Source organism: Cherax quadricarinatus, chromosome 18 (genome assembly GCF_038502225.1).
Source record: "Cherax quadricarinatus isolate ZL_2023a chromosome 18, ASM3850222v1, whole genome shotgun sequence".
Taxonomy (NCBI): Eukaryota; Metazoa; Arthropoda; class Malacostraca; order Decapoda; family Parastacidae; genus Cherax; species Cherax quadricarinatus.
In genome coordinates, this window is record NC_091309.1 from 13,297,108 (window position 1) to 13,314,640 (window position 17,533).

The 17,533-nt window shown below is 37.1% G+C and overlaps 1 protein-coding gene across 1 annotated transcript in view; it reads right to left on the bottom strand.

The window, feature by feature from the left end:
- Nucleotides 1-16,988, bottom strand: part of LOC138852865 (uncharacterized) — a 76,039-nt gene extending 59,051 nt beyond the window's left edge. The window contains exon 1 of the mRNA XM_070086205.1: nt 15,903-16,988. Coding sequence (XP_069942306.1) covers nt 15,903-16,406 — 504 coding nt within the window. The 5' untranslated portion in view covers nt 16,407-16,988. The remainder of the gene's footprint in view (nt 1-15,902) is intronic.
- Between the last annotated feature and the right edge of the window lie 545 nt (nt 16,989-17,533).

Here is a 17,533-nt window from a genome sequence, read left to right on the forward strand (position 1 = left end):
TCCCCTCTCTCTAGCTCATCAAAATCCCATCGGCTTTTGATCAGCAGTGCCACTCCTCCACTCCCTCTATCTTTCCTCAGGATCTAATATCCCATTGGAAAGATGGCATCTGCTATCATCCTTGTGAGCTTGGTTTCTGTGAGGGCTATGATGTCCGGTGATGCCTCTTTGACTCTTTCGTGCCATTCCTCCCACTTATTTGTTATTCCATCAGCGTTGATGTATCATACCTTCAGTTTCCTCTCCAACACTGTGTTTTGGGGGGTCTGTGAGGGTGGGGGACCTGGCAGTGTACTGCGGGTTCTACAGCGTAGTGTGGGGTGGGGGCTGTGAGTGTGGATTGTGGTCTGTGTTGGGACTGCATTATTGGTTGTGGGGTTCTGGGGGTGGGTCTGTGTGCTTGCACTTGTTGCTCTGACCTGCTCTGGTTGTCCTCTGCTGATTCTGTCCTCGTCTCTCCGCCTAGCTCTTTTTCGCTTTTGTGTCCTCTCCCTCAGCTGCTCTGTGTGTGTGTGTGTGTATTTCTGTATGCTTCTGGATGTCTTATTCCCTTTCTCTAGGTTACCTCTCCTTTTTATTTATCCAACTTATTCATATCAGGGGCCGCACTCCGGCACGACGAAACTTGAGTTTCCTCCTGAAGAATCTCCTCAAAAAATGTGCACTTAATTATGTAACCTTAATTCAAAATGATAATAATAATACTAATATTATTTTTATGCTGTACGTAGTAGGTTCGCCGGTGTTGTCCCGGCCCGGGGTCTTTTCCAGATAGTGACCCGGCATTTTTATGCTCATTTTTCCTATATTATTGTTAGTTCTACTGTATAAATATTATGGACTTACAAAGAGTCAGCAGAATCACATCAAGCCGACCGCAAAGTTTAGCCAGTGTCAAGCAAAACATCATTGCAGTAGGCCTCAAGCAGGACACGTCACACTTATATCTAATTATTTTTACTCATGTGCCCGTTTAATCCCTTTAAAAGCTTTACACAGTATTAGCGTTATAATCGCGAGGAATCGTTAAACCCATGTCATACATAAACTATGAAATGGAAAGTAATCAGATTCGATACAAGTTCAGGAAGGATAATAACAATTCCCTGGATCTAGAGCCCTTCACCAGTAACATGTATTTTTTTCAATGATGATTACCAGTTTGTTCCATGCATCTGTAACACTCAGTGCTATTACTTTCATATATGATAACTAAATAAGAATTCATCCTATTTGAATCCAGTGTTGTGAGTTCTGTCTTGATACCAAATTTTCATCACTACCATTTATATTAATGCCTTTCATACATTTTACATCATTTACATCACTCATTTTACACCTTTCTAAAATTATCCTCCTTTTACTTCGTTTTACGGGATTCTAGTGTCAATTTATTAACGTTTCTCACAGTTAAAGAAAAATATTTCACGTTAGTTGTGGGTTAGTTACATAAATCTATGAAAGCTGACAGAGCGGTGACTCGTGCAAGTTCAGGCAACATTCATATCTACTGCATATAAATGGTAGGTGAATGGGATGCAAATTTGTGACTAAATGGATATATTCACAGATCAGAGTTTACTTCTAGTTTTGTAGATAATTATATTTTTTTATCATCTCTGGCATTATTTCTGTAATGACATGCTAAAGTGACTAGCTAGCTGTTATTCATTTTTTGCATTCTTAGTAACCTTAATAATGATTCGTCGAGGCCAAGATACTTTCTTACACCATTGAATTGACAGGATAAGAGCTTTCTATGTCCTGCCCCACCTAAAAACACTCCAATTTGGCGTGACCAAGGTCCCGGGACCGAAACGTATCCAATAAAGATGTTCTTGTGTCTTACCCATATTGTCAATATCAACATACCATCTTCCTTAAAAATTTGTATACCACGTTAAATCACAAAAATATAATTATCAGCAAGGCTAGAATTTTTTTTACAGACACTGCCAAAAAATGTAACATATCTTGAATAAAGAAAAGTAACTGCGTGTAAACAAATTACATATGCAATTTTTTGTCTCTTGTAAGATTAGGCAGTAAACGATCTTTGGCGGGAAATACAAACTTTGGCAGAAGTATTCGCGTCGGAGATAAAACAGTAACTCAGGCGGGAAATACAAACTTTAGCGGAAACCGATTTTTTAAAGAAAATACAAACTTCTACGGGAAATGCGAACTCCACGGAGAAGCATAAGCTCGGGTGGGAAACTCAAGCTTTTACAGCAAACACCAAGATGTAATGCTGTATACTCAAACTCCTGTGGAAAATAAAATTTTTATGTAGAAGTTTAACCTTGCAACTATCTCGTAAAATTTTAAACCACATTAAGACAGCTTTTCACAAAGCCGAAGTTAAAGCCTTGTAAACAATTTGGTTGTTATGAATGGAAACAAATAGAGTAACACACGTCGACAAATGGTCAGGCAGTTTCATGTATATACCCTACCTTAACATGCTTCAAGGAATTATTACTATTATATTCATTGGTCCTGTGTCCTCTGTGGTTACTATTCACATACAGATTGTAGCGACGCTCGTAAAGTACATGGCTTTGTACATGTTAGTTATGAGATTGATACAGAGTATGGGGAAGCTTATCGTGCCCTGAAGAAAAAAGCTTTATACCCTGCTGACTAATACTCTTTGGGCCCTGCTTGTTAAAAAGTAAGATACCCATCTACACACTTTTCCAGTTATTACTTTGTACATATTTTGTGATATCATAAAATGGTCACACATAGTATATGCGAATGTACACGGTGTGAGGTGTCCGCAGCTTTTGCCGAATCCGCTTCTTTCAAGTAGCGTCATCACTCCCTCCTTTGACATGTGAATGAATGCTGTACAATTACTAGTACCATCCCTCACCCTAAAACGAATTTCTTGCTCAGTTCCTAGCAAACCTTTCTTACGTCTTCTGGGAGTGCTCTTCCCTCTTTCTCCAATATTATTGTTTGGTCTTTTATGGTCACCCTCATGTACTTGAGGAACAGTTTCACTTCTGATTAGCTCTTCATGACTGTTATCCTCGAATTACTGCTCTGTTTCCCTACTATTCATTGCATATTTAGTCTAAGTTCTTTTTAGGCCTCCGCTTTTTTGTTGCCCTCTGTTCACACCCACCCATACCAACCACCCTTACCACCAACCCTAGCTACTCTGGCCAAAAATAAATAAGTAAATAAATAAATAAATAAATAAAACTGCCAATCCACACCAGCCTATCAAACTCAACCACTACAAATCCATCCCAACCATGTTCACCAACAACCATCAATACCTCTGCCACAACAACCACAAACAATAACTCCACCAGCCATATTATAACCACAATCACCGCCACCAACCTTCGCAGCCACTACCACTTCCTCCTCTTTAACTGGTAAGCCAATTTTACCCATCACACTCTAATGCACTGTAAATCTGCCTAGGATCGCTCTCTTTGTGAAAAATGCCCAGGCCATTTTGCAACTCTAACGCACAAGTGAAAAAGCAGCTTCAAATTGCCTCCTCCCTCCCTCCACCAGGAATTGGCAAGCCTCTTTACAATTCGTCATCGGATATTCTAAGCCAAGCCAGGATAATATGATTTACCCGGCTACAGACGCAAGAGTAGACGCGCATGGCCCTTCTCTCCAGGTTGATGGAAGAAGAAATAGAAGACTTAGAAAATGAACAGATTAAGTAAACGAAATAAAATATAGAAGACTTTCTACGAATCAACCTCGGAAGGTTATTAACAAAGGATAACCTTAGAAAGTCAAGTAGTGTAACTTATTTTTGTTTGGTTATATTTATATCCTCTCCTGGAGGATATGACCCACGGTACCTTACTCAATTCCTAGCGAATCTACCTGTTACCAGGGGAGACTTGCTCATGTCTCACCTCGCCTGGAAATGTAACCCGGGTTGTTAGATGAACACTTGAGCTACAAGTCATCCTGAGGGTATATTCTCTGTGATGTTCATGTCGCTACTTAGGTTAACGCTGAAATGTTTATATCATTACTCAGATTAATGCTCATTGAGAACGTCGCCTGCTTAAGCAATCGAGTACCTAATGCCCTCCCCACTAGCCGCCTAGCTTATCAGGCCATCAATAGGAAAGGTTAGGTTAGGTAAGGTTTGTCAGGAAACAGTTCAAGTGTTTCCTGACGCGGGTCTTCGTCAGATGATGACCCGCCTTTCGCGCTTTTGGTCATCTGTCCGAGGCCTTCCGCAGACTTACCGGTCCACCCTATTAAAAGTTATGGTCACTGTTATAACCATTTAGTTCTGGAAGACATGCTTTGTAATCGATCCCAAGGGACGACGATCCCCAGAACTATCTAAAGGTACATGTAAACAGGACATGTCATTATCCCACGGCCCGATCTCAGGCCTTTTAAATTGGAAAAGAAACATTACAGGAATAATATCTCTCATAACAGGTCAATACAAAAATTATGATTGTCATACAAGCAACAAACGTAGAAAATGTTGAAATTTATCTTTACGCTCCATCACTTATCCTATTTTCCTGCTTTATCCAACCTATTCTCACACCAAGAATAATACTCGGGCAATTTTTAGTTTCTAGTGCCGCTCAGCCATCGCGTTGCCAGACTTTATTTTTTTTAAGTTGTTTGTAATTAAAGAACATACGAACGGAAGAACACTGCGGCAGGCCTACTGGCCTATAAACAGAAGTGATTTATAGATCGTATGTAACCTAAGCTAAAATATAGAAAAAGTTATTTGTAAATTTACAAACTGACGTTGGGAATCGTTTAAGAAAATTAATACAAGAATTAATCCTGTACTAGGCCAGTAGGCCTAGTGCAGTAGTTCAAACCCACTCATATACACGTCCATCCAACCTATAGTTAAAGCTATCCCAAGTCTGCCTCGTTGAAGCTGCCGGGGATTTTTTTACACTCATTCTCAACTCTTATTGCCAAACCAGAACTTCCCTATATCCTTTCTAAATTCAAATTTGTCCAAGTTAATTCCACTGCTGCGAGTCCTGTCTTGGTTAGATATTTTCAACATGTTATTTTAACATAAGAGAAGGAAGATAGCCTTGTGTTATCGTAGTCTTCACGTTCCCTATACTACTTTCATCCCCAACCACAGAAGTACCAAGAAATTATATAGCAGGTGTCTAAAAATTCTGCAGGAAAGAATGTAGCTACCTTCATGATACATGAGGTTATTACGGTGTTTTAGAAAAAAAGTGACTCTTGACTTGTTACTGGCGCCACTTGACACACACACACACACACCTTACTCTCACCACAACACACATACGCCACACCTCACCAACATACGAGACGTTATTCAGGGGATGCAGTAAACTCGACGAAGCGCTAACCAAAGGTACTCAGGGGTAAAACCGGAGTTTACAGAGGCGGACGCTGAGGGCTGGCGAAAGGAGTCACTTTAACCGTAAACAATATATGCAAATGAGAAGCGGAAGGGGAAACGTGAGAATGGCCGAGCTGAATCTTCGGCGCCGAGGCAGATCTTGACTTCCTCGAGAGGCGGGAGTGGAGCCTGACACACCGCCGCCACTGGAGGAAGCGCCGAGAGTCGCGGAAGCAGATGTGACAGAACACAAACACTAGTGGGGAAGCTCAATAGTTGCGTGACACTGCTCGTTAGACCCCTACAAGGAATGTACTTGATGCTACAGTGATTATTATTACATTAAGGAAAAAGCGATAAACTCATTGGGGGTCATACGGAGCTTGGGGGAAATGGAAGAAAATTTGGACCAATGCAAGGAAGTGGAGGTCAAGTCCAATTCTTTGGATCAAGAGTTCCTCACCAACCGGCCTGATCAAAGGAACTGGAACCTCCCTTCCACTTCTTGGATCAAACCCGATTATCTCTCATTCCCAAGACGCACAATACGCAACATACCTTTAAGGCATATGCAAAGTGCAGGTATTCTATACTGGGGTAACAATAGTCTAGGTTTGCCGGCTCAATGACAATTTGCTGTGTGCATTCCCGTCAGATATGAATATATTCACTTCATGCTCATTTTATTTGTTCGGTCATTTAAAACAGCCCTTTTCATATCCTGGCACAAGGAAGGCAAGCAACCATAATCAGCTCAGAGCAAACAGTATTCTGTAATGAAAAGAAAGTGCGTAAATCAAACTTGTCGGGAGAATGAAGACTGTGACGGGTGGCCATGACGCCTTGTTTACCCTCGTAGTCGCAGGTTACACAGCGCCTGGTAAAACTCCTCTCAGTGCCAACAAAGACCTTCCTCCCCACGTTAATCAACTCCAAGCTGCCACGGGATGTAATAGAACATAAATACGAGAAATCTACTGATTTTCTATATCAAACTTCAAAACTTCTTAGATAAACTAAATACAACAGTCTCAGCAGCCCTCAAGACAGATAAATTATTATGAGAGGTTCTCGGTCTACGCATTACATTATCAAACACAAACACTTCTCAACAATTTAACAAATCAGGTCCAAGGTGGATTGACAAAATGGGATCAAAACAATTTATAATTTAAAATACAACGGCAAAGCTGGCATCAATTTAGTTTTACGGGTTAATCTTATTTTAGGTCTTTAGAGTTGGTAGCATAAACCGAATGCATTAGGAAGGCAGAATATTACTGAACCATTTGTGAGTTTTCAACAAGCTGCTGAGGAAACTAGCATAACCCAAGTCAGAAACTAATGCTACACTAAAAAGACACTCAAATTTAAAAAAAAACAAAATCGATTACTAGCCAAGTCCAATAACCACTGCATGCCCTTTAAAATATTATATAATACACACACAAACTTACTCTAACAGACTCTTAAATTTTATTTGGGCGAAAGCAATGGCAAAAAACAGTAATTATGTAAAACAGTTCTAGGCAAATAAATTTACAATAGTATTATGTAACTATATTTTCTGCCATTTTTAATATATTTCCCATGCCTGTTCTTGCTATCTAATTTTCTATTACCGTACTTTTCCACATTTTATCTTAAGTATTTTTTGATTATTATAAGGATCCACCTGACAGATTGCTCTATCAAGATAATGCCATCAGATAGTATATTCGTCCCTGAAGACATAGCAATGCTTATATATGAGGTTTAAAGGGATATTAATTTGGCTTGGACCTGCACGTTATTAGGCCCCTCAAGGGAAGTGCCTTGATAACGGTTGAGGGACTCTTAAACAAGGAGGTGGACCTACCCTCCCTTTCCTTAGGTCATATCTAATTTCCTCTCATTCCTAATGCGCTGCATGATCCCTACGGGTTTTGAGCAAACTTTCCCTGATTATATTTACTGATTTTTAAAAATTTCCCCACTAGCTAAACCGATAAAAAAAAATTTTTTATGAAGCTGCAGCCTTAGCAGGTTCAAAACCACAGATTTCACCTGGTACGCTTCAGACCAATAGACTGAGTCTAAAGGGTCTCGGGCCTAAATATTTAACTATAACGGGAAAAGTTGCACCGACGATTATATTTTGATGAACACAACAATGACAATATGTTACATTCAAAGTAAATATTCCATAGGGGTTACTGTTTGGCGCCAAGATTTTCGCAATCGTACCCCTCAAGGAAGGTTCCTTGATGTTGGTGAGGGGCTCTTGATTTAGGGAATTGGATCTGTGCTCCAGTTCCCCGAATTAAGCCTGAATGCCTTCCACATCCCCCCCCCCAGGCGCTGTATAATCCTCCGGGTTTAGCGCTTCCCCCTTGATTATAATAATAATTCGCAATCGTACAAAGAACGACCTAGATAATTACAAAAAAATTTAATTTCGCTGATGACGAAAATAGATTTACACCTAAATTCTGAGGTGGGCACCCGAGAGCTTCAGGATGATTTTCGTAATTTGATATTTTGAATCAGTTGCAGAAACAATTCAAAATGTACAAATATAACGGAAAAATATGTACAAATATAATGGAAAAATAAAATAACCTCGATAACTTTTAAACTAAATATTATAGAAATGAATCAAAATGAATAAAAAAAATTAAGGAGTTAGCATAAACCTGAAGCCATAGGGAACAGTTTTCAATAAAACTAATAAATTGAATGCTTTCATATAAAAAATATAACCAAAATTTCAAGGTTATACAACTTCATCTATCGTTGATAAAACCTCATTTAGATTACTGGACACGATTCTAGTTTCCATACTGTATTACGAAATAAATACAAATGTACTGGAAAACATAGAATGAAGGGTGACAAAGTTAATGATCAGTATTAAGAATCCATCCATGCAAAAAAAAAAAATGGGGATATATAATGACAGAACCCGAAACAGTAAATTTAAATTGGTCACATTCAGATTTTGAAACGATAAAACAGTGAGCTTTAGCTATAAGATCTACAGATGAGTGGACAATCTTACAAGTAGGATCGTGGAAACAAATATATTTTGCCTTTAAAACTAGGTTACATATAAGGGGGAATATGGTTAGGTGTGAAAAAGACCTCCCTATTACTGACCACGAAAGTCTGTTGCATTGGACCTGTTTTTTTTTTGAAGTTCTAATCCCGGAGAAATAAACAATGCCTATACATTGGCAGAACTTACTCAAACTGGACTTAAAAAAAAAAAGTGTTTGGAGCGTTTTGGTTACCAGAAATCTAAAGACAAAGCAGCAGTGTATGAATGTTTATAATAAATATATATATGCAGGATAACCACTGTGAAAAAATAGCGAAATTCCAAACGCTTTCGTGATTTCTCACATTATCAAGGAACTATAAAAATAAAAGATTAACAGGAATGAATATATGGACAAGACTACACCACGCTGCCACCTCACAATATCTGACTTTTTATGATGATGTAGATAGGTAGGTAGTCAAGGATCCGTGAAACACAGCTTATATTCTACCCAAATTTTAATCTGTCTAATGTATCTTAAATTCTTCCCAAATTTTATTAATTATAAATGAATCTAATTTAATAGCCCAAAAGCAATGTTCATATTATTTTCAAAACTGTTTTTATGAGACCTGATTCTATTATATTCCTCTCGACCATGAACTTACTAGATACAACCTTCTCAGCCTTTCGAACATCAACTGGGTGGTTAAAATCTTTCACATGAATAAATAGAACATTAAAATTTTGTCCTCTTCTAATGCTATATTTATGTTGTTTTAATTTAAGTTCAAGACAGACTTTTACCAGTGTGATCGTAATGAACTTTATCACATATTTTACAGCAGTCAGCATTTTTGGGGGAATGTTTTATCAAGAGTGTTTTTACTGTATCAAGATTTTTAGATACAACTTTGATATTAAAATTCTTAAGTAGAGAAGGCGAAGGCAAGTTTTCATGGTAAGGGAGAATCAACATATTTTTAGTTGAATAAGGTTGGTATTCCCTTTCTGAATTGCAAAAAGTATTTCTAGCAATTTTAAAAAAAATTATCAATTAAGTTTCTTGGGTATGTTAGATCATTAGCTATTTCATAAATTTTCGAGATTTCTTCATCTATGAACTCTGGGCTGCAAACAAGCAAACCTCTCAAAACCATGGTGAAAATACAGACATTTAACTATATCTTGATGTGAAGAATAATGATGTACACAGGAGCAGTTACTTTTTGGTTTTCTGTAAATTTAAAATTTAAAATCATGGTTCCTCTTAATAATTAAAACATCTAGAAAAGGTAATGAGTTATTTCGTTCAAACTCAACAGCAAAACTTATGGAATGAGCTAGATTATTTAATTTTACAAAGAAATGGATTATAACCATTTTCTTAAGCATAAGACATAAGATACAATCAATCAATCAATATATATATATATATATATATATATATATATATATATATATATATATATATATATATATATATATATATATATATATATATATATATATATATATATATATATATATATATATACACCAGTTAGCTCTATTGGGAAACACTGTGTTAAGCAATCTTGTCTCAAAATATTCCATATACAAATTACTAAGGACAAGTGAGAGAGGATTTCCATTGCCATGCCAAACTTCTGAGTGTAAAACTCATCATTAAAAACAATTTTGCATCACCAATATAGTTTATCAAGTTTAATGACAGTAGGTTTGGTCATTTAGAGAGGCTGGAGCAAAATAGGATGACTTGGAGGGTGTATAAATATATAGAGGGGGGTGTATAAATCAGTGGAGGGAGGGGGTAAAAGAGGATTTGCGTGCATGACGCCTGGACATGTAGCAGGCAGGTGTGAGCGTGTTAGGAGTGAAAGGACACTAATGTTTTTTGGGACCCGACGAGTTGATGGTGTGTGTGCAGGGCAATATTTTGTGAAGGGATTCAGGGAAACCGGTTAGCCGGACTAGAGTCCTGGAGGTGGGAAGTATAATGCCTGCACGCTAAAGGAGTTCGGGATATTAGCTGTTTGGAGTGACATCTGAACTGTCGTATCTGAATGCCTCTGCAAAGACAGTGATTTATATATATATATATGTCGTGCGGAATATGTATTATTATTATAAACAAGGGGAAGCGCTAAACCCGGAGGATTATACAGCGCCTGGGTGGGGGGATGTGGAAGGCATTCAGGCTTAATTCGGGGAACTGGAGCACAGATCCAATTCCCTAAATCAAGAGCCCCTCACCAACATCAAGGAACCTTCCTTGAGGGGCCGAACATGTAAAACTGGTCAATTAGCAAGAACTTATTTAAAATTTAGTCCTTTCTAAAATTTTCTCTTATACGTTTAAAGATATATTTTTTTCATTATTGTTAATGTAAAAAACTTTCATTTTGCACCAAAAGAATCTTAGAAAACTTACCTAACCTTATTATAACAAGAACAATTTATTTTAGCCTAACCCAACTAAATATATTTTAGATTTATTTACAATAATTTAATACGGAACAAACACAATGTGTGGACCAGGTGTTTACAGTGAAACATATAAGTGAACAGTATTTAGATAAGGCTAAAGAGGTCTTTGTGGCATTTATGGATTTAGAAAAGGCGTATGACAGGGTGGATAGGGGGGCAATGTGGCAGATGTTGCAGGTGTATGGTGTAGGAGGTAGGTTACTGAAAGCAGTGAAGAGTTTTTACGAGGATAGTGAGGCTCAAGTTAGAGTACATAGGAAAGAGGGAAATTATTTCCCAGTAAAAGTAGGCCTTAGACAAGGATGTGTGACGTCACCGTGGTTGTTTAATATATTTATAGATGGGGTTGTAAGAGAAGTAAATGCGAGGGTCTTGACAAGAGGCGTGGAGTTAAAAGATAAAGAATCACACATAAAGTGGGAGTTGTCACAGTTGCTCTTTGCTGATGACACTGTGCTCTTGGGAGATTCTGAAGAGAAGTTGCAGAGATTGGTGGATGAATTTGGTAGGGTGTGCAAAAGAAGAAAATTAAAAGTGAATACAGGAAAGAGTAAGGTTATGAGGATAACAAAAATATTAGGTGATGAAAGATTGGATATCAGATTGGAGGGAGAGAGTATGGAGGTGAATGTATTCAGATATTTGGGAGTGGACGTGTCAGCGGATGGGTCTATGAAGGATGAGGTGAATCACAGAATTGATGAGGGGAAAAGGGTGAGTGGTGCACTTAGGAGTCTGTGGAGACAAAGAACTTTGTCCTTGGAGGCAAAGAGGGGAATGTATGAGAGTATAGCTTTACCAACACTCTTATATGGGTGTGAAGCATGGGTGATGAATGTTGCAGCGAGGAGAAGGCTGGAGGCAGTGGAGATGTAATGTCTGAGGGCAATGTGTGGTGTGAATATAATGCAGAGAATTCGTAGTTTGGAAGTTAGGAGGAGGTGCGGGATTACCAAAACTGTTGTCCAGAGGGCTGAGGAAGGGTTGTTGAGGTGGTTCGGACATGTAGAGAGAATGGAGCGAAACAGAATGACTTCAAGAGTGCATCAGTCTGTAGTGGAAGGAAGGAGGGGTAGGGGTCGGCCTAGGAAAGGTTGGAGGGAGGGGGTAAAGGAGGTTTTGTGTGCGAGGGGCTTGGACTTCCAGCAGGCGTGCGTGAGCGTCTTTGATAGGAGTGAATGGAGACGAATGGTTTTTAATACTTGACGTCCTGTTGGAGCGTGAGCAAAGTAACATTTATGAAGGGGTTCAGGGAAACCGGCAGGCCGGACCTGAGTCCTGGAGATGGGAAGTACAGAGCCTGCACTCTGAAGGAGGGGTGTTAATGTTGCAGTTTTAAAACTGTAGTATAAATCACCCTTCTGGCAAGACAGTGATGGAGTGAATGATGGTGAAAGTTTTTCTTTTTCGGGCCACCCTGCCTTGGTGGGAATCGGCCAGTGTGATAATAAAAAAAATACATATACATTATATATATATATATAATATATATATATATATATATATATATATATATATATATATATATATATATATATATATATATATATATATATATATATATATATATATGTCGTGCCGAATATGTAAAACTGGTCAATTAGCAAGAACTCATTTAAAATTAAGTCCTTTTTGAAATTTCCTTTTATAGGTTTAAAGATATATTTTTTCATTAATGTTAATGTATGAAATTTTAATTTTGCACCAAAAGAATCTTAGAAAACTTACCTAACCTTATTATAAGAAGAACAATTTAGGTTATACTAAAATTTCATTAGTGGTAAGGCTTCACTAGAATTATAGCCTTCATATTATTGAATGGGTATATGCACTGTATCGAAAACAATAACCATCCCTTGCCCAGGATGTCTAAAAAATTTAAGTATTACATGGGTGAAACATCACGTGATATCTACTTATCATGGGACAACGCTTGGCTGGTAATTAAGGCAAGGATGCATATAAGAGAACAGACCAACAGAAGCAATGAACTTTCTGCACAGCATCACATTTGCTTAATTCATTCTTTGAAAGCAAATGTAGACACCTGACTACATACATACATACATACATACATACATATATATATATATATATATATATATATATATATATATATATATATATATATATATATATATATATATATATATATATATATATATATATATATATATCTATATATATATCTATATATATATATATATATATATATATATATATATATATATATATATATATATAATATATAATATATATAATATATATATTTATATATTTATATATATTTATATATATATATATATATATATATATATATATATATATATATATATATATATATATATATATATATATATATGTCGTGCCGAATATGTAAAACTGGCCAATTAGCAAGAACTTATTTAAAATTAAGTCCTTTCTATAATTTTCTCTTATACGTTTAAAGATACATTTTTTTCATTAATGTTGATGGAAAAATTCATAATTTTGCACCAAAATGAACTTAGAAAACTTACCTAACCTTATTATAACAAGAACAATTTATTTTAGCCTAACCCAACTAAATATATTTTAGATTTGTTTACAGTAATTTAATACTAAACAAACACAGTGAAACTTTTTTTTTTCGTTAGGTTCAGAATGATTTTGGCGAAGTTATTGCATACACAAATTTTCACTTGTCCTATATGGCAAGATGAGCGTTGCTATTTAAATCAAGATCGCAAGTTCTGCCTATTCGGCACGACATGTTGGTATATTGTTTTACCACAACCCATTATCAGCACCTAATTTCAATAAATTCATTGACAAAAGGTGTCATTTTATTTCCTTAATTTCTCTACCACACTTTCATCACCTACTTTGAAGAAGTAAATAAACTCTTTGTTGTGTCCCTATGTAGGATTTGACCAAAAAAATCACTCTTAAAGTACGTTGTCCAATAAGGGGCAGAACGCTGTTCAATATGGACTTTAATGTTTGTCTGTTTTACCCAGAGGACGATAAAGTAAATCAGCTCAAGAGCTGTCAGGGTATATAACCTCGAAGTAAATCCCATGCTTAAAACAATCAGAATTTGCGAACTTAGCTTATGAGAAAATGATAGTTTTACCAAAGATGAGCGTACACTGATTTTTTTCAAATTCACAATTAATATAATTAATATAATTTTATAATTTTATTATGGTGTTAAATCATACTAAACAGACTAATATTAGATGGGTCAATTAGGTTACGTTATGAAAATTCTAGTATGGTTAAGTTAGAGTTAGCCTGCTAGTTTAGTTCTTAAGTAAAAATTATTATTTTTAAACAATGTTAATTCCTCTGAATATATTTATTAATCGAACATAACACATTTAACAAATATTTTATAAATGCGTATTATCTGGCCACTCTTGAGTCATTACACACACACACACACACACACACACACACACACACACACACACACACACACACACACACACACACACACACACATACATTAAATTTTATTGCCGAATCGGCTAGTTCATTGTGCACCAAATATTTGTGCAGATGATAGCACAATGATCCATAATGTTAACCGGTATTAAGATTTAAAAAAAACACACCAAGCACACCGAAATCGTTATTTTTATTAAAAATATTAAAATAAGGAGAGATGATTTATAGTATAAATTGATAAAATACTTTAATATGAACATGTACTTTAATATGAACTATAAATATCAAACCAGGGAATGAATTCAACAGATGCAGATTGAAGCAAAACATTTCAGCATATAGTTTGGGATACTGAAAAATAAGCTACCCAGACAAGTGAAAAATTGTTAGTAATAAATCGGACCTGCCCATAACCCTGCGTCAGAAGAATCCCTTTTGTGTCTGGCCAGTACCTGGGAAGTGATCGTGTCGGAGCAGCCTAGCCTTCGACTCGATTTGAATCCGATTTTTATTGTAAATACCCAAGACAAACTGAACAGGATGAGGATAGTGATAAGATTTTTTGCACCCCAACAATACACCCAGTCATGAAGAATAAAACTCGCAATACCAATAAATGGAAATAAAAACTGGACGACGTTTTGATCAATCCTGAGCCATTATCATGATCATGATTATGGAGGGCTGAAACGTTATACAGTTTTCATCTACAATTTATGGGTTAAATCTGAATTACATAGTCGCATCTGCCTAACAGCTGAAGCAAGTCCTGACATTAACTCTCATCGTTTCAACTACTAATCCCCACTTTCCCACTTCATCTCACCCTCGCAATCTTATTTGATCTTAATTCGCTTCGACAGGCTATGAACTTACTGCTCTCGACAGTAGTACAGAATACCATACGTCATTTTTTTTTTATATATTATTTTAAATGTTGTTCTGGCATGAGTTTTAAGTTTAGTGAAATCTTTTACTTTTCTTTATTGTTCATATGATATTGAATATTTATCAGAAAAGTGTGATTGCCGACGTAGTGCATAAAATTTTTCTTATGCAAGAAATCTGTGTAAGGGAACAACTTTCTGTTCATCAGCAAACGGATGCGAATGATCTTGTCCAACTGATTTCTAAGTACTAATCATGTGGTGTACTTACTGCAACACCGTATGAAAGATGCGTTGCCGAACAAGCTTTGATTGGGGCGTTTCCCTGTGTGGAGCTTTGTCAAGTCATACCTTAATCAATCTCTAATCAGCAAAACGTTGTCCCACTATAAGCGGGCTCTGCAAAGCATTTTTTCTTCACTAACTGGCAGACGAGGCATAATTCGAGCGTTTCGGGGACTACGATTCAAGCCTGTGTTTTTATTTTAAATGTGCTGACGATAATGCTTTATACAGGGACCATTATATATGATGTTCTCTTAAAATATTTATAGCTCAAATTTTCTTATTCTTGTACGTGTTTAATGCTTTAGGTAACGTCAGGTAACTTTATACATCAAGTCGCTAATTTTGTAAGCTGTATACAAAAAGAATCGCACTAACTATTTTTTTATTTTTCTCCACGTCGCAACAGGAGAAAAAGTTATATATTTACCTGAGCAGAAGCGCGAAGACAGTCTGGCGTGAGACATACTTCCAACTTCATCTGGTTAAGGTCTCTGGGCCAGAGTACAGCCATTACCATAAGTGCCACCAGCAGCAAGATACAGAGACAGACGGTCAGCATGAGCAATAGAAGGCCCTTTTTAGTGAGACCGTGCCTGTGAGCCACTGTCTGCAGCTTGCCTGGCCTGCCCTTGGTCAGATCATCATCGTCATCATCACCGTCATTAGGCAGATGGTATTTTGCGTGGTGAACCAGCATAGTGTCTGTAGGTGCAGCAGATTCTGCGTCGTGATCATGGTGGTGGTCATGCAGGGATCCACGTTTGTTGCCGTTGGGACCCTTGTTAACGTCACCGTTGAGTGATAACGGGAAGTCGACGTTGGTTTCGAGAACCCTCACTGGCGATTCTCCCGCTCGCCTCATGCTTCCTGATGCTCCTGTAGTTAACAAACCGTTTTCGAGAATCCAAAGATTTGGTAATTCACTCGACATTCACCATTATGTAAATACTTTTCTTCCTGCTACATGCCTGTGTATAATACAACTACGGGTGTGATCAGGCACCCGAATACTAACCTAGTTTCACAGTACTGATGCACTAAATCATTAAACAAATTCTCAACATAAATTGGGCCAAACTTTTGACATCTGCTTGAGACACCACTGTACAACTTTACATGAATAATAACACTCAACACAATCCTTGTCATGCATGAGGCATCGAAAATAAATCTAGTTTAAGACGTAAGTTAGCTCCAAAACAGGAAAAGATGACGGGAACGCATGGAAGGAACATACGGGAGCAGGAACGACACACCTCCGCCCACGAGATTCCGCGACAGACTGTCTTGCGTAGTACCATTACGACAGGGCAGTGGGCAGTGTTGCCAGATGGTCCCCTCACCCAACTCCACCTCTCAATCCTCAAAATCAAAGCCTCTTTTATCATATAATATTTTGCAATTTGCGGTTTTTCCCTATTGTATTTCTTGTATTTCCCTCTTGTTCTACTGAAATGTGGTTTTGATGGATTTTTTTTTTCTTTACGATAGTTAACAAAGAAATGACTTTATCTTTGATAACATGCTAAATTAGTACCATAAATGAATTACATATAAATATGTACACAGTTCTTTAAATTTTAATGAGTATCTGTTAACATGGATAATCCCACTAAAATCAAGAAGAAACTAATGTGTAAAATAAAATTAAAAATATATAATAAATCAACAAATACAAAAACTTGATTTTAAATTCAGTATGCCTTGCCACACAAATAGAATATAGATAATAATTCCTCTAAGAATAGGCCTACCAGCGTGAAAATAATCATGGCTCCCTCGCCTGACAGAAAAAAATATACATACATCTTGTACATTAGTACATCATACCTACTATAGATTCTATCCAAAACATTGTAAGATCAATGCATAATTAGTGTGAAAATAAGCATGTATTATCTCCTGAGCGGCTGGCATCACTATGGGTGGGTTGGTCAGGGCGGGAGCACCGCCCCCTGGCCACCTTGCGCATGCACCGCTCTCCTCCCGGGATGATGAAAGGGAGAGAGTAAGGGGAAAGGGGGGATAAAGGGGCAAATGGAGACTTGGGCATTTACA